Source organism: Scyliorhinus canicula, chromosome 17 (assembly GCF_902713615.1).
Source record: "Scyliorhinus canicula chromosome 17, sScyCan1.1, whole genome shotgun sequence".
NCBI lineage: Eukaryota > Metazoa > Chordata > Chondrichthyes > Carcharhiniformes > Scyliorhinidae > Scyliorhinus > Scyliorhinus canicula.
This window is the reverse complement of record NC_052162.1, coordinates 121,683,702-121,707,859: the sequence shown is the minus strand read 5'-3', so window position 1 is coordinate 121,707,859 and position 24,158 is coordinate 121,683,702. Positions and strand designations below refer to the sequence as shown.

Sequence of the window (24,158 nt, the reverse complement as noted above, 5' to 3'; positions counted from 1 at the left end):
TTAAGACCCAAAGTGAAACTGGAGATTCTTCTGAAGGAGAGGAATTGATTTCCTGGTTCTGAGGTCATCAGTTCCAAGAAATGACCATGTGACCTGAGGTTGCTGTGGGAACGTAAAGCTGAAGAAGCCAAGACTGAATAGACAGATAATCGGATATTCAGTTACACTTTCCGTCCCACTGAAGCAGGTTCGGTTGCTGGAGGTAAAGGACAGACACAGTTAATAAGGAAACCTGCAGTTCAAAACAGAGCGTGGAGCTTCCAACAGGTCTGGGTGTTGAAGCAGTGCACTGAGAATACAGCAGGGACTATGTTATATCGTGTGTTACACAGTTGGAAAGGACAGCTTGCTGAAGGCTAGGAGAGCAGGGGGTTGTGGATCGGAAAACACCACTTGCTTCTATTTCAGTTATGCGAAATCCAACCATACAGTTTAAAGAGGTCCAAAAATGGAGGGTGCGATTCTCCGCACTCACGACGGGGCGGAGAATAGTGGGCGGCGCAAATTTTTACGGCGACGCTGGTCCGACGCCCTCCCGCTATTCTCCGAACCCCGCACAATCTCCGAGTCGCCATTCCCGCCAAACGGCTCTATTACGCCCCCAATACGACCAGAATCGCTACTAATTGCCCCCCCCCCCCGCTATTCACCGACCCGGATGGGCCGAAGTCCCGGCGTCATCGCGCACTGTTTACACGGCGTGAAACACACCTGCTTTTTAAGTTCGTCAACCAGTCGTGCTGGCTGACGACTGCTTCCAGGAGGTTAGCGCACCGCTCAGCGCACCGCTCGAGTCTGGCCTCTACGGGGAAGGCATCCCTGAGAACGGGAGGGGGGGCCCAGAGTGGGGGAGAGTGGGGGAGACGGAGGGGGGAGTGGGAGAGACGGAGGGAGGGAGTGGGGGAGATGGAGGGGGGAGTGGGGGAGATGGAGGGGGGAGTGGGGGAGATGGAGGGAGGAGTGGGGGAGACGGAGGGGGGAGTGGGGGAGATGGAGGGGGGAGTGGGGGAGACGGAGGGGGGAGTGGGGGAGACGGAGGGGGGAGTGGGGGAGATGGAGGGGGAGACGGAGGGGGGAGATGGAGGGGGAGTGGGGGAGACGGAGGGGGGGGGAGTGGGGGAGATGGAGGGGGGAGTGGGGGAGACAGAGGGGGGAGTGGGGAGATGGAGGGGGGAGTGGGGGAGACGGAGGGTGGGAGTGGGGGGGGGTTAGGTAGAGAGTGAGCAAGTGAGCCGTCCAACCCCGTAACAAAATGTCTGCCACCATGCCATGGCGTGCCGGTCACAAGGACAAGGCCGCTGTTTGCCCTGTGGCTTACGGACACAGGCCACTGACGCACCCGTGAGGAGGCCATAGTTTACTGGCCGTTGGATGCAGAAAGTGACCAGGGGTTAGGCTGCCTGCGTGTCAGCAGCGCGACCAGGCCACCGGGACACACAGGTATCCCGTGGCTGGCGGCTGCCGAGTTGTCGACTAACCTTCGTCTAACATGTCCCGTTTCTCTGCCTCCCACCACCCTTCTGTAGGTTAGCACAATGTCTGTGAACAGAACGGCGATGTTCTGCGCAGTGGTTGGCGCCGCTGCACTGCATTTGGAGATGCAGCAGCATCCACACCCACAACCCGCAGTGGATGCAGGGCCAGCTGCAGCAGCAGAGGGAAGGGCCGAGGAGTTGCCCGTCATCGAGCAGCATGGTGAGGAGGAGGAGGAGGAGGAAGAGGAGAGAGTGAGGGTGCAGCCACGGCGCCAGAGGCGACGACCAAGGCCGAGGGTGTACCGTGTCCGGGTCTCTTTCCTAACAATGATGGACATCACCTGCAGGAGGAGACTCCGGCTGCGTAGGCGGACCGTGATACATATCTGTCACCTCGTGGCGCACCTCGCCCCACGTGGAACGGGGGGAGGACACGCGATCCCGGTTGCCATCAAGGTGACGGTCACTCTTAACTTCTATGCTACCGGCTCCTTCCAGTCTCCGAGCGGGGACGTCTCCGGGATCACCCAGTCATCGGTGTACAGGTGCATCTGGGATGTGACCGACGCCCTCTATGCCATCGCGGACCTCTACATCACCTTTCCCGAGGACCAAGCAAGTCAAGACTCATGAGCTCGTGGATTTGCCAGCGTGGCCGGGATACCGAGGGTGCAGGGGGCAATCGATTGTGTTCACGTCCCCATGCGCCCGCCTGCAGGGGACAGGGACGTGTTCACAAACAGAAGGGGGACATACTCCATGAATATCCAGGTGGTATGCGACCCCCACAGGAGGATCATGAATGTCTGTGCAAGGTTCCCAGGGAGTGTGCATGACTCCTACATACTGGCGCAGTCGTTCATCCCTGCGATGTTTGAGGGACGTCCCCCCCCGGCTGAGGGGCTGGTTGCTAGGCGACAGGGGTTATCCGTTGAGGTCTTGGCTGATGACGCCTATACGGAGGCCTCAGACCAATGCGGAAACACGATGCAACAAGGCCCATGCAGCAACCAGGGGTGTGGTGGAGCGCTGCCTTGGCCTCCTGAAGATGAGATTCAGGTGCCTGGACCGCTCCGGAGGGGCCCTGCAGTACCAGGCCGACAGGGTCGCTCGCATTGTTGTGGTCTGCTGTGCGCTGCACAACATCGCGATGCAGAGGGGAGATTTTTTTTTTTTTTTTTAAATAAATTTAGAGTACCCAATTCATTTTTTCCAATTAAGGGGCAATGTAATGTGGCCAATCCACCTAACCTGCACATCTTTGGGTTGTGGGGGTGAAACCCACGCAGACACGGGGAGAATGTGCAAACTCCTCACAGACAGTGACCCAGGGCCGGGATTCGAACCCGGGTCCTCAGCGCCGTAGGCAGCAATGCTAACCACTGTGCCACCGTGCCGCCCATGCAGAGGGGAGATGACCTGCTGCAGGAGGCGGAGGGAGAAGCCAGTGGCAGTGGTGCCAGCACAGAGGAGGAGAGGGAGGAGGAGGAGGAGGAGAGGGAGGAGGAGGAGGAGGAGGCTGGCGGAGTGGCAGGCGCAGCACGCAGACATGACCCAGGTGCTGGTGATGTCCAGGAGGCGGCACGACGGACCCGGCGAGGACGGCGGGCACGCGACGCCTTGGTGGCAGCACGGTTCTCGCGTCGCATGTGACGTCCCCGCTGAACACCAAACCACCACCTGTATCGCTAGTCATGCAGAGGGTCAACACACAACTGCCACCACCACAAACCCCCCCCCCCCCCACCCCCTCTCAGTGTACACTGCTCCACTTAGACATCACCCTTACCACTGGGTCCAGACGTATGGCACAACATTGATGGCTGTGTCAGCGGGTGTGATCAGTGCCATGTGGAATGATGACAGCCCGCTCTGCGAAGAGCTGTGAGCTCAGAATCGTTAGAGAGAGTCTGACCCATGGCAATAGCTGAACCATCCACCTTGGTGGCCGCTGAGATCGTCACGGACACTCTATCACGTGCCCGCATGGGCTAGCTGTGGGAGGGGGTGGGGGGAGGGGCAGGGACTGCACACCCGGCACCGAAGTTTCACCGCTCGTCAACCCCAGCGACACTCGGTCACCATCACGATTCCTGTGGCTGTGGAACAATCACACGGTTTTACAAGTAAGGTGGAACAGTGCGTTTAATGTTAACAATTATTTACAGGTGCCCTAGCCCCTACAACTAAACTGTGCCCTTCACCCGTGCCAACTTACTCAGTGTCTATCTTAGTTGCCTTACGGGCCCTACCACTACGTCTAAGTGAATCCCCAGATGATACAGCAGGAGTGGAGGAGGATTGCTGCGAATCGCCCCCCTCGACTCGTTTCTCCTTGGCCAAGCGTTTCCTGGGGCGACCCGGCCTTGATGGGCTAGGCTGCTCTGCGGGCGTCTCGGGTGACATTGTGCCACCCTGCTCTGCCTGCTGCCCATCAGATGCACCAGGGATGGGACGGGGGGAGGCCGAGAATTCCGGGACGTCCCGCGATGGAGTTAATGGGACGGGCCCCGAAACCTCCTTCTCTCTCGGGGAGCCCGGTGGCTCCCGGGCCTCACTTTGGGACAGAGGTGCGATCGGGGAGGTGCCCCGTCGTGCCGCCGACACCTGGCGATGCCAGTCCTGGAGGCCTGCAACGGTATCGACCAGGATCCAAAGGTTTGCAGACACGGAGTCCAGGGAGTTAGACATTCCCGCCAGGGACTGTGCGACCTCAACCTGTGTGTGCACGACGCCATCCAGCATATGTGTCAGGCGGTTGATGCTCTCGGCGACTGACTGCTGCGACTGGGCCATGACCTGGTGAGACTGGGCCAAGGCCTGCAGGGCGCCGGCAATGTTGTTTTGCCTCTGGCACATTGCTGCCTGTGAGAGGGCAACCCTGTCCAGGGCCGAGGATGACGCGTGCACATTAACCCCAACGCCTTGCATAACCTGACCCATCGCAGAAACCGTTTCACCCATTGCCTCCACCGCGGATGCCACCTGTGCGGTGTCGGCCTGGGTCTCTGCCATGAGTGGCACCACTCCCTGCTCGTGGACGCGGTTCGACTCCTCTAACAGCGTCTGCAGAGTCTGGAAGACAGCCCTCATCCCGTTATTGTTTCCCTGGGTTTCTTGAGGCATCGGCTGTGCGGGTGGGTTGAGAAACTCCAGGAACTCCGAAAACATCTGGGAGCCAGCTGCATGCTGGGCCTGGTCTGGCCTCCGCGAGTCCGGGCCCTCGGTTGCTCTGACCTCCACCTGCTGTACCTGCTCAGCTGTGATGTGCGAACCAGACTGTGACCCAGGAGCCTCATCACTAAATAGGGCCGCCGGGGTGAGTGTCTCTGGATGGTGGATGGTGTGGGAGATAGCAGTGCCGCAAGCCCAACGTTGTCGCAATTTAGCGCCTCCTCTATGGTGTGGGGCCGCTCAGAGTCCGGAGGGTTATCGCTGGCCATTTCCGTGGCTTGTGGTATCGCCACCCTCTGGGCGTCCTGCTCCGCAGATTGGGTTGGGGAGGATGGGACTCCCCGCTGATCGGGCACCCTCTGTCGTTCGGCCCCAGGTGAGATGGGGGCAGATGCCTGTGTCCGTCTGCAGCCAGACGGCCCTGGTCGTTCGGCATCACGTCCTATGGAAGAGAATGAGACGGGTTATTTAGATTTGCTCGGCAGGCCGCTGGGCGGTCCCAGTGGGCAGCGTGTGAAGGGACAGAGGATGGGGGAGGTATCCCAGTGGGCAGGGTGTGTGAAGGGACAGAGGATGGGGGAGGTATCCCAGTGGGCAGGGTGTGTGAAGGGACAGAGGATGGGGAGGTGTCCAAGTGGGCAGGGTGTGTGAAGGGACAGAGGATGGGGGAGGTATCCCAGTGGGCAGGGTGTGTGAAGGGACAGAGGATGGGGGAGGTGTCCAAGTGGGCAGGGTGTGTGAAGGGATAGAGGATGGGGGAGGTGTCCAAGTGGGCAGGGTGTGTGATGGGACAGAGGAAGGGGGAGGGGTGGGTGTTTGTCAAGGAGGGTTGTCTCACTTGTTGCAGCTCCGCCAACCTCGCATAGCGCGACATCCCGGGTGCCAGACCCCCCAACAAGGTCCAGTGCCCTCTGCTCAAAGGTGGTGAGGGGGTGCAGGTTGGGCGAACCCTCTCCAGTCTGGTGCCGCTCACGGGTGTTGTGAGCGGACTTGGCCTTTTGGGGGAGGGTACATAGGTAGATCATTACAATACGGCAGGTATCAGCAGTCCGTTCAGATACTGGCACAGTTTGGGGGTCAAGTTGTCATAAGACGATTGCATCTCTCCACGGGGGCCAGAGCGCTGGGTGTGTGACAACTTTGTGAACCACCCTCAACTAACTCTGCCCCAATCCCCCTCCACCCCCCGTGCCAAGGGGGGAGGTGGGTGATTAAGTTAAGGGGGAGGGATGGTTGTGACCAGGGGGCACCTTCTTGGCACTTACCCTGGCAGCCCTGGTGAGGTCGTGCAGCTTTTTTCGGCACTGCTCTGCTGAGCGAGGGGTCTGCCCCACAGCACTGACGGCAGCACCCACCTCACGCCAGGCCTGGCGCACCACGCTGGCAGGTTGGCGATGCCCTCTCCGCGGGCAGATGATACCCCTCCTCTGCTCGACAGCATCGAGCAGGGTCTCCACATCTGCATCAACAAAACGAGGTGCAGCTCTCCTGGGCTCCGACATCATGGCCTACAGATTCTGTGCTCGCCCGCGCCTTTTTACGGCGTCGGGCGGCGTCACGTGGGCGTAATCGTATCATCGCCACGTTCCGTCGTCATCGCGCACGTGATTGACGCGGCCGCATTCCTAGCCCATTTCCCGGAAGTGAATACGTCGGGAAATGGACCCTTCCCGACCATCGTCAGATTTTTGACGCCCGTTTTTGACGCCAACTTCGCGATTTTTCGCGGGTGCGGAGAATCGCGCCCGGAGTCTCTGGGGACAGAAGAACGTCACAACCCGAAAGTGAGAGCATTTACAGACGGGCACTTTGTTGGTGTTCACAATATTCACGGACCTTGGCTAGAATGCGGCTTTTGGTGGAAGTGACTCGAAGGCCAAGTCCATTGGGTGGAAGTGAGGGATCCGACATTGCAGAGGGAGATTGGGAAGACTGAGAGATTGTCCATGGTGCAACATTTCTACAGGAAGTAATGTGAGGGCTCAGAACAATGTGGGATGTATCTTTGTTTTACTGACTATTAAAGTGAAATTGAGTACCTTGACTCCTCACACGGACACCTGGCTGACAAGAGGCACTGATTGGACAATAGCTGGAAACAATCAGCTGAAATGTTTTTCTGGGAGTGTAACTGTTTCTCTGTAACCCGGAATCGACTATGTGAGAGTTAAAGGCAATACCAGGCTAAATTACATTGAATATACAGCACAGAAACAGCCCAACCAATCCATGCCAGTGTTTATACTTCACTTGAGCCTCCTCTCATGCTTTCCCATCTGACTCGTTCAGTGTATCCCTCTGTTCATTTCTCCCTCATGTTTCATCCAGCTTCCCCATAAATATATCGATGTTATTCACCTCCACCAATCCTTCAGGTAGCGAGTTTCCACATTTCCACCACTCTCTGGATAAGAAACTTCTCCTGAATTCCTGATTAGATTATCTCACATTCATAGCTTCTAGTTTTTGTCTTACCATTACAAGTGAAAACATTCTTCATGTGCATCAAAATCTTTCATAATTTACAGCCCTCCATTAGCTCCTAAGCCTTGTATTTTGATCACAGTAAGAAGTCTTACAACACCAGGTTAAAGTCCAACAGGTTTGTTTCAAACACGAGCTTTCGGAGCACGGCTCCTTCTTCAGGTCACCTGAAGAAGGAGCCGTGCTCCGAAAGCTCGTGTTTGAAACAAACTGTTGGACTTTAACCTGGTGTTGTAAGACTTCTTACTGTGCTCACCCCAGTCCAACGCCGGCATCTCCACATCATTGTATTTTGATGAGAGCAATGACCCGGCCTATGCATCGCCTCCTGATAGGTTTAACATCTCACACTAAAAATCTAAAGACAAAAATGCTTTGTTCACACTTGAGCTCAGCGCAGTGTAGAGCAGGGATGGAGTTACAAGGGAGCCTGAGAACAGCAGATTCACTGAGATTGGGTGGGCTGGTCGGATCTGTGTGAATAAACTGGTTAATCAGAGTGCCAATGATCGGGGACTTGGTATTCTGGGTAGTGGAGGAGCCCAAGTGACAGCCTTCAATAACAGATTAATTGGCATTTATACAGCACATTTAATGTAATTAAACATCCTAAGGTGTTTCACAGGGACATTGGAAATCCAGATTTCACAAATGATTTGATAAAATTGCCCAAGCTCATGTGACAGAAAGCACTGCTTCGTTCTGTCTCTGCCTCTGCCTTCACACACTCCTTCCCTATTGATTGTAACACGAATTCATACCTCTATCCTTCTGCTTTCCCCCCAATCCTCCTCCCCTGAAAGGGCTGACTCTTGGGTTCAGCTTCACTCTCAGGTATTGCCCTCCCCAATATGTCACCCAGGTGTCTGAAGTTAACAAACTGTTTTCTACGGGGGACGTCAGAATCAAACCCAGTGACATGTACTTTGTGTCCGGAATGGGGTCACTGCCCCCCCACTCCCACTTTTATCCCAGTCACAGGTGTTTGGAGACTGGTTTGAAGATGGTTAATGGCGGCTGAATCACCCATAATGCCCTTCGCCAGAGAAACCGCTCTATCCGTTTTGCGCATGTCCAAAGGAGAGGAAGCTATGCGCATGAGCAGTGGCGGTTATTCCTGTTGAGGTCAAAAGGTCATCCATGATGACGTCACATCCGTTGCCCATTTTTCCGTCGGCCAGCAACCAATGGGAAGAGTTGGAGGACCGGAAGGACTATGGTCCTCCAGCCAATCAGAGTGCGGACTTTGTGTTAACCACGTTTCAGCTTCCTACAGACTGAAAATCCTGCTGTGCCCAACATCTGTGAGGTAAAACACTTTCTTTTCTCCCCCATTCCATTTATTTTCTCATTCTCACCTTCAATTGGTCACTTGCAGCAAATGAAGCGAAAGGAAGTGAATCCAGGGAGGATGCAGACTCTGGAAAACTTGGCCCAGGTCTCTCTCTCTCTTAAAGACATTGACATCCTTTGCCCCCTCAGCTTGATACATTTATTTGTCTGGCTAAAAGGATGCATAGAATTTACAGTGCAGAAGGAAGTCAATTGGCCCATTGAGTCTGCACCAGCCCTTGGAAAGAGCACTCTACTTAAGGCCACCTCATCCCCCTAATCCAGTAGTCTCACCTAAACCTTTTGCACACAAAGAGCAATTTATCATGGCCAAACTGGAAACTGGAGGACAGTGAGTGCCTTTTTCCTCGGATGGTAATGCCTTGGACGAGGGGACATGACAATCCCTGATTCTTTTGCTGCCAGTCTGGGCTCAATAAAAATTTGAGACGGATTGCAGGTATCAATTATTGTTATTTTAACCAGCTTGCAAGGCTCACACAGCCGTCTTCTAAAGCTCCCAAAGCAAGTGAGAGAGAACACAAAGAAATCACAGCACATATAGTTCAAATCACATCAAGATTCGCATACAAGCTTCCCATAGGTCATTCTATACACCTTCTGACTGGCCATATATCCTGATTGGTTAGAACATAGAACAGTACAGCACAGAACAGGTCCTTCGGCCCTCAATGTTGTGCCGAGCCATGATCACCCCTACTCAAAACCACGTATCCACACCTATAACCGTAACCAACCCCCCCCCCAACCTTACTTTTAGGACACTACGGGCAATTTAGCATGGCCAATCCACCTAACCCGCACATATTTGGACTGTGGGAGGAAACCGGAGCACCCGGAGGAAACCCACGCACATAGGGGGAGGACGTGCAGACTCCACACAGACAGTGACCCAGCCGGGAATCGAACCTGGGACCCTGGAGCTGTGAAGCATTTATGCTAACCACCATGCTACCCTGCTGCCCGTATTCACTTCGTATTTCCCAATCCTTGGCCTCTTGTTACCCAGCACCCTTTTCACCATTCTCTCCACGAGGCAAAGCTCCCCTACCCCCTTCCTAGCCATGCTGTGCTCATCCCTTTGTTCTCTGTCTATGAACTCACTACCCTCAGGCCTGCACTATCATCTACATTATTCTAACTAATAATCCTACTGTCTATCATATTTGTTTGTTCACTTCCTCAGACATAGCTTTAAATTGATGGGAGATAGCTATAGGACAGATGTCAGAGGTAGGTTCTTTACTCAGAGAGTAGTATGGTCATTGGATAAACATATGGATGATGAGGGAATAGTGTAGATGGGCTTTAGAGCGGTTTCACAGGTAGGCGCAACATCGAGGGCCGAAGGGCCTGTACTGCTCTGTAATGTTCTCTGGAGCACCCAGAGGAAACCCACACAGACACGGGGAGAGCATGCTGACTCCGCACAGGCAGTGAACCAAACCGCAAATCGAACCTGGGACCCTGGAGCTGTGAAGCAACTGGGCTAACCACTGTGCTACCTTGCTGCCCCTGATGGTCTCTTTTCTAGTGTTCACAATTAAAGGGCTGGTTTCCCCAGGAGATGGCTGACATGTAAGGGGACAGTAAATTCATTGAAATAAGTGTAATGTTGTTATATTGTACAGATTAGATATATTATTAGTTCTGTAATAAAGTACATTTATTATTATTTCTAGTTGTGTAATATCGTACTGTAGAGCTACATTATATATTTCCATAAGAGAAAATGGTGGAAAATCTCAGCCGGTCTGGCAGCATCTGTGAGGAGAGAAAAGAGCTAATGTTTTTGAGTCCAGATGACCCTTTGTCAAAGCTAAAAAGGATAGAAAGTGGGAGACATTTATACCATCGGGCGAGGGAAAGAAAGATCAGTCATAACTACAGAAACAAATGAAAAAGAGGGCAGCACAGTGGTTAGCATTGTAGTTTCACAGTGCAGGGTCCCGGGTTTAATTCCCGGCTTGGATCACTGTGGAGTCTGCACGTTTTCCCCGTGTCTGTGTGGATTTTCACCGGGTTCTCCGGTTCCTTCCCAAAAGTCCCAAAAGATGTGCTGTTAGGTCATTTGGACATTCTGAATTCTCCCTCTGTGTACCCGAACACGTGCCGGAATATGGCGACTAGGGGCTTTTCACAGTGAATTAGTTGCAGTGTTAATGTAATTCTATTTGTGACAATAAAGATTATTAATAAAATAAAGATTATAATGGCAGTCCCCAGAGAGAATAAAAACTGAGAAAGACTAAACAGCAGAGAAACTAAAATCAGAAGGTAAGCTGTGACAGATATAGGGGCAGCATGGTAGCATGGTGGTTAGCGTCAATGCTTCACAGCTCCATGGTCCCAGGTTCGATTCCCGGCTGGGTCACTGTCTGTGTGGAGTCTGCACGTCCTCCCCGTGTGTGCGTGGGTTTACTCCGGGTGCTCCGGTTTCCTCCCACAGTCCAAAGATGTGCGGGTTAGGTGGATTGGCCATGCTAAATTGCCCGTAGTGTCCTAATAGTAAGGTTAAGGGGGGAGTTGTTGGGTTACGGGTATAGGGTGGATTTGAGTAGGGTGATCATTGCTCGGCACAACATCGAGGGCCTGTTCTGTGCTGTACTGTTCTATGTTCTATGTTCTAGATGTAGATGTGGGGGGAGGGGGACATGGTTGGGAGAGAGGTAAAATGAGAAAAGGGAGGGGAAGCGGGAAGCAAAGGGGACAAAAGGTAAAGAAAGGGAGGATAAGATGGGGGGAAAGAGTGAGAGGGAAATATATATATGAAGAAAGACAAGAAATAAATAAAAGGTAATAGACAGTTCAAATGAAATGGAATGAAACGGAAGGGGTTGAGGTGGGGTAGAGCTAATCATCTGAATTTGATGTTCAAGCTGAAAGGCTGTAGTGTTTCTAACCGGAGGGTGATATGCTGTTCCTCCAGTTTGCGTTGAGCGTCAATGGAACATTGCAAGGGCAAGTCAAGGGCAGACGTGGGAGCAGGGTCTTGTGTTAAAATGGCAAGCAGGGACAGGACGGTGGCACAGTGGTTAATCACTGCTGCTTCGTGCCGCTGAGGTTCCAGGTTCGATCCCGGCTCTGGGTCACTGACCATGTGGAGTCTGCACATTTTCCCCGTGTCTGCTTGGCGTTGGCCCCTCCAACCCAAAGATGTGCAGTGTAGGAGGATCGGCACGGTAAAATTGTCCCTTAATTGGAAAAAATGAATTGGGTAATCCAAATTTATATAAATAAATAAAATGGCAAGCAACGGGAAGGTCAGGGTCCTGAATGCGCACAGACCGAAGGTGCTCAGCAAAGCGACCACTGCCATCTAGAAGGACAAGAGCAGCAGATACCTGGGAACCCCACCACCTGGAGGTTCCCTTCCAACTCACTCACCAGACCGATTTGGAAATATATCGCCGTCCTTCACTGTCACTGCGGCAACATCCTGGAACTCCCTCCCTAACAGCACAGTGGGTGTGCAAAGAGGCCACTCACCACCACTTTCTGAAGGGGAACTCGGGATGGGCAACAAATACTGGCCTAACCAGCGACGCCCAAATCCAGTAAATTAATTTATTTAAAAAAAAAATTAGAAGACCCAATTCTTTTTTCCAATTAAGGGGCAATTTAGCATGGCCAATTCTTCGACCCTGCACGTCGTTTTACGTTGTGGCGGTGAGACCCATGCTGACACGGGGAGAATGTGCAGACTCCACACGGACAGTGACACGGGGCCGGGATCTTCAATGAATTTAAAGACAATGTAGTGAAGCTTTGGAATTCTCTACCCCAGAGGATTGTGGGGCCTCAGTCATCAAGTATTTTCAAGACAGAGATTGACATGTTTCTAAATCTTGAAGATAGTGAGGGAGATGGGGGATAGTGTGGGAAAGTGGTGCTGAGGTAGATCGGCCACTGATCCCATTGAATGGTTAAGCAGGATCGATGGGCTGAATGGCCAACTGCAGCTCCTGTTTGTTATGATTTCTGTGTCCAGGACAGGAAGCAGTGTGCAGGGATCTGTCAATCAGCCTGAATCAGCACCTTCAGGAGAATTGGGAGGGTGAATATCAGACACAGCAGAGTGAGAATGGAGGGAGAGGGTGTGGGATGGAGATTTACAGGTTTTGGGAACGAGAGAGGAAAGAATGTTGCTGAGAAATTAAAATAATCTGTTCTGAATTTCTATTCTATACTGACTGTCATGTCTTTTGTAAATTCCTTTTACAGGATGTTAAAAGGAGAGGATTTACAGACAGAAATCTCAAACATCACGTCGAGTTCTGACAGTCCCTCGTTTGATCGGCCATTATCTCGAAGGAGAAATGTTCGCCCAACCTGTTGGCTTCAAAAGATTTTAAACATCAGTGTAACTGGAAAAGCACCGAGACACACACACCCGAGTGAGAGTGTTCCAGAGCAGTGACTGTGGAAAGAGCTTCAACCAGTTACACAGCCTGAAAAAAACATCACACCATTCACAGCGGGAAGAGATCGTACACGTGTTCTGTGTGTGGACGAAGCTTCAACTGATTGTCCGACCTGGAGAGACACGAGGAAACCCAAAATATGGAGAAACGGTGGAAATGTGGGGACTGTGGGAAGGGATACAGAATCCCATCTAAACTGGAGATTCATCGACGCAGTCACACTGGGGAGAGGCCGTTCACCTGCTCTCAGTGTAGGAAGGGATTCGCTGAGTTATCCAATCTGAGGAAACACCAGCGAGTTCACACTGGGGAGAGGGCGTTCACCTGCTCTCAGTGTGAGAAGGGATTCACTGAGTTATCCAGCCTGAAGGAACACCAGCGTCTTCACACTGGGGAGAGGCCGTTCACCTGCTCTCAGTGTGGTAAGGGATTCACTTACTTATCCAACCTGAAGACACACCAGCGAATTCACACTGGGGAGAAGCCATTTACCTGCTCTCAGTGTGGTAAGGGATTCACAGCTTTATCCAACCTGCAGAGACACCAGCGAGTTCACACCGGGGAGAGGCCGTTCACCTGCTCTCAGTGTGGAAAGGGATTCTGTGTTTCCTCGAACCTGCTGAGACACCAACAAGTTCACAATTGATCACAGTGATGGATTCTGCTGTTATTGTTTCTGCTTCAATTACATCCAGGGCTGCATTTCATTCTCTCTTCTCTTTCCGTCTCAGGGAATCTGAGACAGGAAAAGTGATGCAACCGTGGCGAACAAGAAATATTAAAAATTCATTAGATCAAAGGAAGAGGCTCATAATGTGGCTGGTTTAGTTCACTCAGCTAAATCGCTGGCTTTGAAAGCAGACCATGCAGGCCAGCAGCACGGTTCGATTCCCGTACCAGCCTCCCCGGACAGGCGCTGTAATGTGGCGACTAGGGGATTTTCACAGTAACTTCATTGAAGCCTACTCGTAACAATAAGCGATTTTCATTTCATTTCAAGTGGCCCAAATAGTAGCAAGCCTGAGGATTGGGAACTTGTTTAGAATTCAGCAAAGGAGGACCAATAAACTGATGAAGAGAAAATAGAATATGAGAGCAAACTAGCGAGAAACATAAAAACCGACTGGAAACGCTCCTGTAGGAATGTGAAAGGGGAAAGATTAGCAAAGACCAATGTGGGTCCATTCCAGACAGAGACAGGAGAGTTTATAATGGGGAATAAGGAAATGGCAGAGAAACTAAACAATGTGTGTCTGTCTTCACGGAGGAAGATACAGAAATTGTCCCCAAAACACTGGAGAACCGAGGGACCAGTGAGCAGGAGGAACTGAAGGAGATTAGTATCAGTGAAAAAGTAGCACTGGAGAAATTAATGTGGTTCAAAGTTAATAAATTCCCAAAAGCTGATGCTCTACACCCCAGAGTGTTGAAAGAGGCGGCTGTAGAGATAGTGGATACATTGGTGATCATCTTTCAAAATTCTATAGATTCTGGAATGGTTCCTGCAGATTGGAAGGTGGTAAATGTAACCCCACTATTTAAGGAGGGAGCGAGAAAACGGGAACCACAGACCCATTAGCCTGACATCAGTAGGAGGGAAATGCTACAATCTATCATAAAGGATGTGATGACATACAGATTAGGAACAGGAGTAGGCCACTCGGCCCCTCGAGCCTGCTCCACCATTCAATACGTTCACAGCTGATCTGATTGTAACCTCAACTCCACACTCCCGCTGACCCCCCGATAACCTTTCACCTTCTTGGCAAGAATTGATCCAGCTCTGCCTTAAAAATACTCACAGACTCTGTCTCCACTGCCCTTTGAGGAAGAGAGTTCGAAAGACTCGCGACCCTCTCATTGAATAAGTTCTCCTTTGTCTTAAATGGGCAAGTTATTACTTTTAAAGTGACTCTAATTTCTAGATTCTCCCACAAGAGGAAACATCCTTTCCACATCCACCCTGTCAAGGCCCCTCAGGATCTTATACGGTTCAATCAAGTCACCTAAACTCCATCGGACACAAGCCCAGCCTGTCCAATCATTCCTCATAAAGCCAGCCTCCAATTCCAGGTATGAGTCCAGTAAACCTTCTCTGAACTGCTTCCAACACATTGACATCATCCCTTAAATGAGAGCAATACTGTACACAGTGCTCCAGATGTGGTCTCACTAATGTCCTGTATAACTGAAGCATAACCTCCCTACTTTTGTATTCAATTCCCCCACAATAAACAATAACATTCTATTAGCTTTCCTAATTACTTGTTGTACCTGTATACTCGCCTTTTGTGATTCATGCTCTTGGACACCCAGATCCCTCTGAATCTCAGAGCTCTGCAATCTCTCACCATTTAGATAATAAGCTTTTTTATTCTTTGTGCCAAAATGAATAATGTCACATTTTGCCACATAATACTAGATTTTACAGATCTTTTCCCCACTCACTTAACCGATCTATATCCCTTTATAACCTCATTGTGTCCTCTTCACAATTTACTTTCCTGCCTATCTTTGTATCATTGGAACATAGGACAGGAGTTGGCCATTCAGCCCATCGAGCCTGCTCCACCATTCAATACAATCATGGCTAATCATCCACGTCAATGCCTTTTCCCCCCACACTATCCCCATATCCCTTTGTGTTATTGGGATTTAGAAATCTGTCAGTCTCTGCTTTAAACACACTCAGTGACTGAGCTCCCACAGCCCTCTGGGGTAGAGAATTCCAAAGATTCACAACTTGTAGATTTCTATTGATCAAATGATTGTCCTGTTCTATCCCGTATCGGTTTATTTCCCTCAAAAGCCCATCCAATTTCCTTTTGGAAACGTTCCATCATCTCCGCTTCTACCCCCTGGTCGGAAGTGGGTTTCAGGTATTTCCCAAATACTGCCAAACTCTGGTTCAAGTCTAAGATTTTCTTCAAACGTTAACAAGAATCAAAGGGCAAAGAAGGAGGCCATTAAATCCACCATTCCCATGCTCGCTCTTTGAATGAACAATCTCATTGGTCCCATCACCCTGCAAGTTTATTTTCCTGCAGAATCTGTCCAGTTCCCTTTTGAAAGTTACAGTAGAATTTACTTCCTGCACCATTGTCAGGCAGTAAATCCCAAATCACAACAAGTCATTCTGTTTTAAATCAAATACTTTCATGAGATACTGTGTTTGGATTTTCACAGGGGATTTGAAATGCAGTGAACGACATGGTTGTTACATAAAATCAAGTCTCAGTCTTCATGAGTGATCTTGGTGAGTGGACCGAGTGTGATATATCCAAGTTTGGGGACTAGTTCTAAAAATAAATTACATTTATTGAGCGGCACAATGGCATAGTAGTTAGCACTGTTGCCTCACAGCACCGGGAACCCATGTTCAATTCTGGCCTTGGTCACTGTCTGTGTGGGGTTTGTCTGTTCTCCCGTGTCTATGGGTTTCCACTGAGTGCTCTGGTTTCCTCTCACAGTCCTAAGATGTATGGGTTAGGGGGATTGGTCCTGATAAATTGCCCCTCAGTGTCCAGGGATGTGCAGGTTAGGTTATGGGCGAGTGGATAAAAGCAAATTACTGCGGATGATGGGATCTGAAACGAAAGAGAAAATGCTGGAAAATCTCAGCAGGTCTGGCAGCATCTGTAAGGAGAGAAAAGAGCTAAAGTTTTGAGTCCAATGACTCTTTGTCAAAGCTAACAGACAGAGAATGTGGGGAATATTACCTCGTTTCCCTGGGTTTCTGTGACTATGACTCATCTTTCATTCTCACTCCTATGTATAAATATTCCCCACGTTCTCTGACTGTTGACTTTGACAAAGAGTCATTGGACTCGAAACGTTGGTTCTTTTCTCTCCCTACAGATGCTGCCAGAACTGCTGAGATTTCCCAACATTTTCTCTTCCGTTACGGGTGAGTGGATATGGGTAGAGTGCTCTTTGGAAGAATCGGTGTCGACGCGATGGGATGAATGGTCTCCTTCTGCACTCAAGGGATTCTATAACTATTTCGATAACACGTTTCATGACCACACAATCTCCTAAGGCTTTTTACAGCCTTAGAAGTAATTTTGAAGTGTAGTCACTGTTGTAATGTTGGAAATTCTGGGTATGCCTCATTAATTATATTTCGTTCTAAAAATCAATCACTCGTCATCTTCATTGTTATAAGTAACAAGGTTAAGGAAGCCAAGTTAAACTCTGAAACCTGACTGGACCTTTATTTTAAAAATTCATTCTGTATGAACCAAACTGTTTCTCGAAACTGATGAATAAAGCAAAATTGTTTCACATTGTTCCAGAATTTTGTGAAGCTACAGGGTATCATCCTGCCAAAGCCTGGCTCAAGCCTCAGCCTCATTGTTCAATCCAATCAAAGTTAGTAAGAAAGAAAGTGATTGTCTTCCATAAAACAGTCTTTTTCAACCAGTGGATATTATATTAACCAAATGTATTAATTAAAGATTACTGTATTAATTAGCTGCCAGTCAGTAACAGATGGCTGAATAAATAATGAGCCTTAATTGAGTGCAAATTAAATAATCAACAATGAATCAGTAGTTATAGTGAGAGACTGGGTTTTATTTGCTGTAAAAATATAAAAGCTTAATTGCTGTGTCTGTAAAGAATGCAATGAGGATAAATGTACTGGCAAGAGAGAGCTTCAAGCTCTGATTAGCCTCAGCATTTGAAACTATATGAATAAGGGATTGTATAGAACAGGGGTGGGCAAACTGCGGGCCGCATGCGGCCCGCCAAAGGTCTTTATGCGGCCCACCAAGATCAAGTAATTTTAAAAAAAAATTTTTTTTAAAACATTTTTATATTTTTTTTATAAGGTTAATGGGGGGGGGGGGGGGGGATGTTGGGTTACTGGTATAGGATGGATACGTTGACTTGAGTAGGGTGATCATTGCTCGGCACAACATCGAGGGCCGAAGGGCCTGTTCTGTTCTGTGCTGTACTGTTCTATGTTCTATATGAGGCGCCCAGAATCATAACCGGGTGAAGCGCCATTTTTGAAAAGTAGAGAAAAAGAGGGCTAAAGGCAGGATGCCGCCGGGGGAAGCGCTGAGGTATATGCCGCACGCTAATTGGTTACATCCGGGACTATTAATTAATATACTATGCGGCCCTTTAAAATTGTGAATTTCTGAATGTGGCCCTTGCACGGAAAAGTTTGCCCACCCCTGGTATAGAATCAGATAAAGGGATAGTATGAAACAGTTCTGTTGTATTCCTGTCTGAGATAATGAAAGAAGGTGGTGTCAGTAATTGGGGATCCAATTAAATTAATCCAGTGACCAAATTGACCAATGGTCATGTTACAACACACCCAAATCTGATGTGAGGTAATGGTCACTTTGGGGATAAAAGTAGAGGTTCTGAAGGTCTTCCTTGCTGGCCACGTACTGAAGACTCCTGAGTCCGAATTCCAAGGAAAATACTGTCAAAGAAGGAGCCAGACTCCCGAGGCTGAATTCCACAAGAATTACTGTCAAAGAAGGAGCCAGAGAGGGTTACGCTGCTACAGACTGATTACCCACATGAAGTTGGAAAAGTCAATGTCTTAAAGTTTTTTTTGAATAAACTTCTGAAATTTAATATCGTGAATTCTGTCTTTGTCTTAATTGCCTTGTCTGAACCAAAGTTAATTTATTAAATGGTAAGTTGGGGGTGGCTGAAATCAATAAAGTTCCAGATTACAAGTTCAGAAAACATAAATCTTCGATTTAAAAACTTGCATTTCTATAGCGTCTTTCATAACCACAGGACGTCCCAAAGTGCTTTACAGCCAGTGAAGTACCTGTGAAGTGTAGTCATTGGTGCAATATAGGAAAAGCAGCAGCCAATTTACACACAGCAAGATCCCACACACAGCAATGTGATAATGAGCAGATGATCTGTTTTTAGTGATGTTGACTGAGGGATAAATATTGACCGGGGATAACTCCCCTGCTGTTCTTCAAAATAGCGGCTGTGGGAACTTTTACACCCACCTGAGAGGGGCAGACAGGGCCTCAGTTTAACATCTTATTTGAAAGAAGGCTGTTCTGACAGTGCAGCACTCCCTCAGTGCTGGGACCAGGAATGTTGGACATGATCCTTGTGTCCCTTGACTGGGATTTGAATCCACAACCTTCTGACCCAGAGGTGAGAGAGCTGCCCACTGAGTCACGGCTGACACTATTGACAATACAAAGTTAGAAAGGGAAAATACCCTTTAAGCCCCCATATTTTGCCTCCAGTGCCTAAATCTAATCATAAAAACCCGAGAATAAAGAACAATGACTGACAAATAAATGACCGACAAATGTTGAATTGCTGGTTTAGAGCCACAAGTTGCTACTTCCCATCTGAGCCTCGGGCACCTTTCTGTCTCTATTGCTCATGTCAATGACAGCCAGGAGACGGAGCTGAGGCTGAATTTAGCTAAAAATAACGGGGCCTGTGACCTAGTTAGGAAACTGCCCTGGGCATCGCGCTAATAGAGTCAGGAAGGTGCTGGAGGACTGACTGGGAAATGGGCCTCCAACCAATTGTTATATTGGTCACTCAGAGCTAAAGTGAAACCCATCTCTTTAAATACATATACAGGGAAGAGGCTGCAATGAAATCTGACCCTTTAAAAAAATAAATTTAGAGTACCATATTTATTTCTTTTCCAATTAAGGGGCTATTTAGTGTGGCCAATCCACCTGCACATAGAACATAGAACAGCACAGAACAGAACTCGGCCCTCGATGTTGTGCCGAGCCATGATCACCCTACTCAAACCCACGTATCCACCCTATACCCGTAACCCAACAACCCCCCCTCCCCCTTAACCTTACTTTTTTCAGGACACTACGGGCAATTTATCATGGCCAATCCACCTAACCCGCACATCTTTGGACTGTGGGAGGAAACCGGAGCACCCGGAGGAAACCCACGCACACACGGGGAGAATGTACAAACTCCACAAGGACAGTGACCCAGAGCCGAGATCGAACCACTACGCCACCATGCTGCCCTTGAAATCAGCCCCTTTTAACCCTCACAAAAGTTAGAGGCTCAGATTCCCAGCCTGCAGGAGGAGTCCATTTGGCCCATTGTACCACTGCTATCTTTTTGAAAGAATTATTTAATTCATCCAACTACTCTGCTCTTCCCCACAGCCCTGCAAATTCTTCCCTTTCAAGTATTTCTCCTGTGGAAAGATACTATTGAATTTGCTTTCAGACAGATCAGAACAACTCGCTGTCAAAAACATAAAATAAAATTTCATCTGCCCCTCTGGCTCCTTTGTCAATAACCTCAGAGGGACTCACTTTCTGTTAAAGAGCCTGTCAACCCCTCTCACCCACTTTCCCTAAAGTACACCTATCCAATGAAAAGTACAGAAAAATCTAATATTTGTACTAATAAAAGTTTATTGATGAAACAGAACATGGTTAAAAAAAACAAAATGAATTGAAGATCAAATACAACCAGAGTAAAAGGATGTTCACAATGTTCTGGACCCAAATGGTTTCTCTTTAATTCATCTGTAGCCTGTTCCCTGCCCTCTTTGTGGAACACCTCCGCTCAGTCCACAAGCCTGACCCTGACCTTCCGCTTTGAAGTTAAAACTCACCACTATTCTTAGAATTCCCCCTATACCAAAAAAAGGTTGATATTCTAAATGGTGAACAGGGATTCTCACTCCCTGACTCCGATGCAGGCTTCTGTGGGTGCTATTCAGGTCAAACTATCTTTTCAAGTTATCCCCCGGTATAACCCATACCTTCACCGAAGAATTTTACCTACTTACCCCTTAATAGCATCGATGTCCTGGGTCCTGCGTTATTAAGGAAGTGAAGTAAGCTAAGAACCACTTTTTCAGGTTAAGTTATTTTTATTATTATATTTTTTCTTTTAAAAGCTGCAAACACTTTCTTTACAGAAAGGAAAAAAGATCTTGATTCTGGCTGCTGCTGGTTGGTTGTACAGACCTTCAGTCCCACCTTGACAATCGATCTTCTTAAAATCTGGTCTTCTTGAGTTGTATTCGCTGGTGAACTCGGTTGCTGTGTCCTGTCTTTCCCATGCACCGAGCTGTGAGAGCTGGCTCTGGCTCTGCTTAAATTCTAGTCTTCCTTAGATGTATAACTGTTTAAACTCGGCTGCTTGCCTTGTCTTTCCCATGACCGAGCTCTCTCTCTCTCTCTCTCTCTGAGTTCTCCTCCCCTTCTCTCCTGTTGCTGTTGCTGTTCTGCTTCTGCTCCCTGGGTTTATATTCTCTTTCTTTTAATTATTAAGTTTTTAGAGCCTTATTTTAAATTAACTTATTTCCCTTTGATTGTTAAAAGTATCTTTGATGTAAACATTCTAATACAACTAATTATTAAATTTGGGCATATCGTCTCCTCTCAGATCTGATTAAGAAATGCTTTGGTTTCAATAGGTGTTACTTTTATTTCTGTGATTTCGAATCGTTTAATTTTCCAATTGTCCCCAGCTCATAACTTTGCCTTTGATTTTGACTTAAATGATGTTTCTCGTAGACAGGTCGTCTCCAATTTTCTTTTAATTGACTTGATGTTCATAGAATTTTACACTTTAGAATTGACACCAAATTCGACTGAGCATCTTCCATCCTTTCCAGCTGTTTACTAAGAGAGTTTATTTCAATTAAGGTGTGAAACTTTGCTTTTAGCTGTATGGTAAAATTTAACTTGGTTATGACTTGAAAGACTTGCCTGTTTTAAACATTCGTCACTTAATGCAATTGAAACTCTCATCCATGCTTTTTCAGATGCTTCCTGAGATAGTTACATTCCATGAAGGTGTGAGCCATTGTTTTAGCTTACCACATGAAACCTGTGTGTTTGCTAAACCTGCTTGTGAGCAAGATTCTGCATTTTATAACCCTGCTCTTTGAAGCTGCTATTAAACTTTTGTGGGATCTTTCCCTGTACCCTCTGAAACCAGATATTGCCAGACTTCCATGTTTCAAATGACACATTTTTCTGTATTTTCAAGAACAGCTTGCTGCCATTAGAATTCACCACCTTGCTCTCAGGCTCACATTTCTGTCCTCGGCCTGCTGCAATGTTCCGGAGAAGCCCAATACAAGCTGGACAAACAGCCCCTCATCTTCCCATGAGGCACTTTACAGCCTTCTGGACTCAACATTGAGATCAACAACTTCAGACCTTGAACTCTTGCCTCCATTTTGATTTGTGTTTTTGCCGAGTGCCAGTCTGCATCTTGTTTTCATGTTTTTTTACTTCCAGACAGGGCTGTCCTTTATTCTGCCATTAACACTGACTCTGGATCAATGCTTTGTTTCTTTACTACAACCATTACCTCTCCCTTAGCCTTTTGTTCCAGGACATTTTTGTCATTTAATCTCACCCACCCTCTAACCAACCCCTGACTTTCTCTTTTGTTCTGTCTGACCCTCCCCCTTTCTCACCAGCATCAAACCCATCACATTTCTCCCTCTCTCTAGTTCTGAAGTGGAGTTACATTGGACATGAAACATTAACTCGGTTTCTCTCTCCACAGATGCTGTCAGTCCTACTGACTTTTTTCAGTTTTTTTCTTCATTTATTTTAGATCTACCTGTAGTGGGGAGGAAACATTATTTACTATCCAGGATAAAATAAATGTCGTTCATCAGCTTTTGTGGATCATTTCAGTGGAAATGTGCTCTCCCAGGCTCAAAGAGCATCAGCCCACTGGAAGCAAAGACATGAGGCCGGCCAGTCCCACTTCACCAAGTGTCAGAATGAACACGGTTCAGTCCTGGATGTGATTAACAGCAGCAATAACAGCAGAATCCAAACGTAATCATGTGTGAACCTGCTGGTGTGTCAGCAGGTCAGATGACTGAGTGAATCCCTTCCCACACTGGGAGCAGGTGAAAGGCTTCTCCCCAGTGTGAACTCGCTGGTGTTTCTGCAGATGCGTTAACTGAGTGAATCTCTTCCCACAAATAGTGCAGCTGAATGGCCTTTCCCCGGTGTGAACTTTCTGATGTCTCCACAGGCTGGATGACATTCTAAATCTCTTTGTGCAGTGGGAGCAGCTGAACGGTCTCTCCTCAGTGTGAATGCGCTGATGCTCCATCAGTACCTGAGAGCTTTTGAAAGCACTCTTACAATCAGAGCATTTAAAGGGTCTCTCATTACTGTGGGTGACATTGTGTTTCAGCAGGCCAGATAACTGGGTGAATTGTTTCCCACACACAGAGCAGGTGAACGGCCTCTCCCCGGTGTGAACGCGCTGGTGTGTCTGCAGGCTGGATGATTGAGTGAATCCCTTCCCACATTCAATGCAGGTGAAAGGTCTCTTCCCTGTGTGAACTCGCTGGTGCATCCTCAGGTGGCTTGCAGAACTGAATCCCTTCCTACACTCAGGGCAGGTGTACGGTCTCTCCCCATTGTGACTGCGGCGATGAGTTTCCAGCGTTGATGGGGATCTGAAGCCCTTTCCACAGTCCCCACATTTCCACGGTTTCTCCATGGTGCGGGTGTCCTTATGTTTCTCAGGGTTCGAAGACCACATGAGATGTCCACACAGAACGAGAGTACTGTCTCTCCCCGCTGTGTATGGTGTGATGTTTTTCAGGTTGTCTATGGCGCAGTGGTATTGTCACTGCCTTAGTAAACCAGAAACCCAGGGTAATGCTCAGGAGACCCCAGTTCGAATCCCACCACTGCAGATGGTGAAATTTGAATTCCAAAGACGTCTAAAGATGACCATGAAACCATTGTTGATTGTCGTAAAAACCCATCTGGTTCACTAATGTCCTTTACAAATGAAATCTGCTGCCCTTACCTGGTCTAGCCTACATGTGACTCCAGACCCACAGCAATATGGTTGATTCTTAACTGTCCTCTCAAGGGCAATTAGGGATAGGCAATAAATGCTGGCACAGCCAGCGAAGCCTATGAACGAATAAGAAAAAAAAACTGGTGAAAGCTTTTTCCACAGTCAGTTCACTGGAACACTCTCAGTTGTGTGTTTGTGTGTCTCAGTGCTTTTCCAGTCATACTGATGTTTAAACCCTTCAGAAGCAGACGGAACAGACAAACACATCTCCTTCCAGATTCCAAGGTTGATGATATTCAAGACCTGATGAGTCGAGTGCCTCTGTCATATTTTGATGTGACGTTTGAACTGGGATTTCAGTCTGCAAATCCTCCCCTTCTGATATCCTTTAAAAGGAGTTTACAAAATTAATCACTGTTATTACAGGATAGAGATTCAAACCAGACAATTCTAG

The 24,158-nt window shown here is 48.4% G+C and overlaps 1 protein-coding gene across 1 annotated transcript; it reads right to left on the bottom strand.

Moving 5' to 3' along the window:
* LOC119951574 (gastrula zinc finger protein XlCGF7.1-like) lies at positions 1–23,594 on the bottom strand. The gene is made up of 2 exons (XM_038774762.1): positions 22,773–23,594; positions 1–196 (listed from the first exon to the last, which is right to left on the bottom strand). Exons 1-2 carry the CDS (start codon positions 23,435–23,437, stop codon positions 1–3), a joined length of 861 nt encoding a protein of 286 aa, XP_038630690.1. The 5' UTR covers positions 23,438–23,594.
* Between the last annotated feature and the right edge of the window lie 564 nt (positions 23,595–24,158).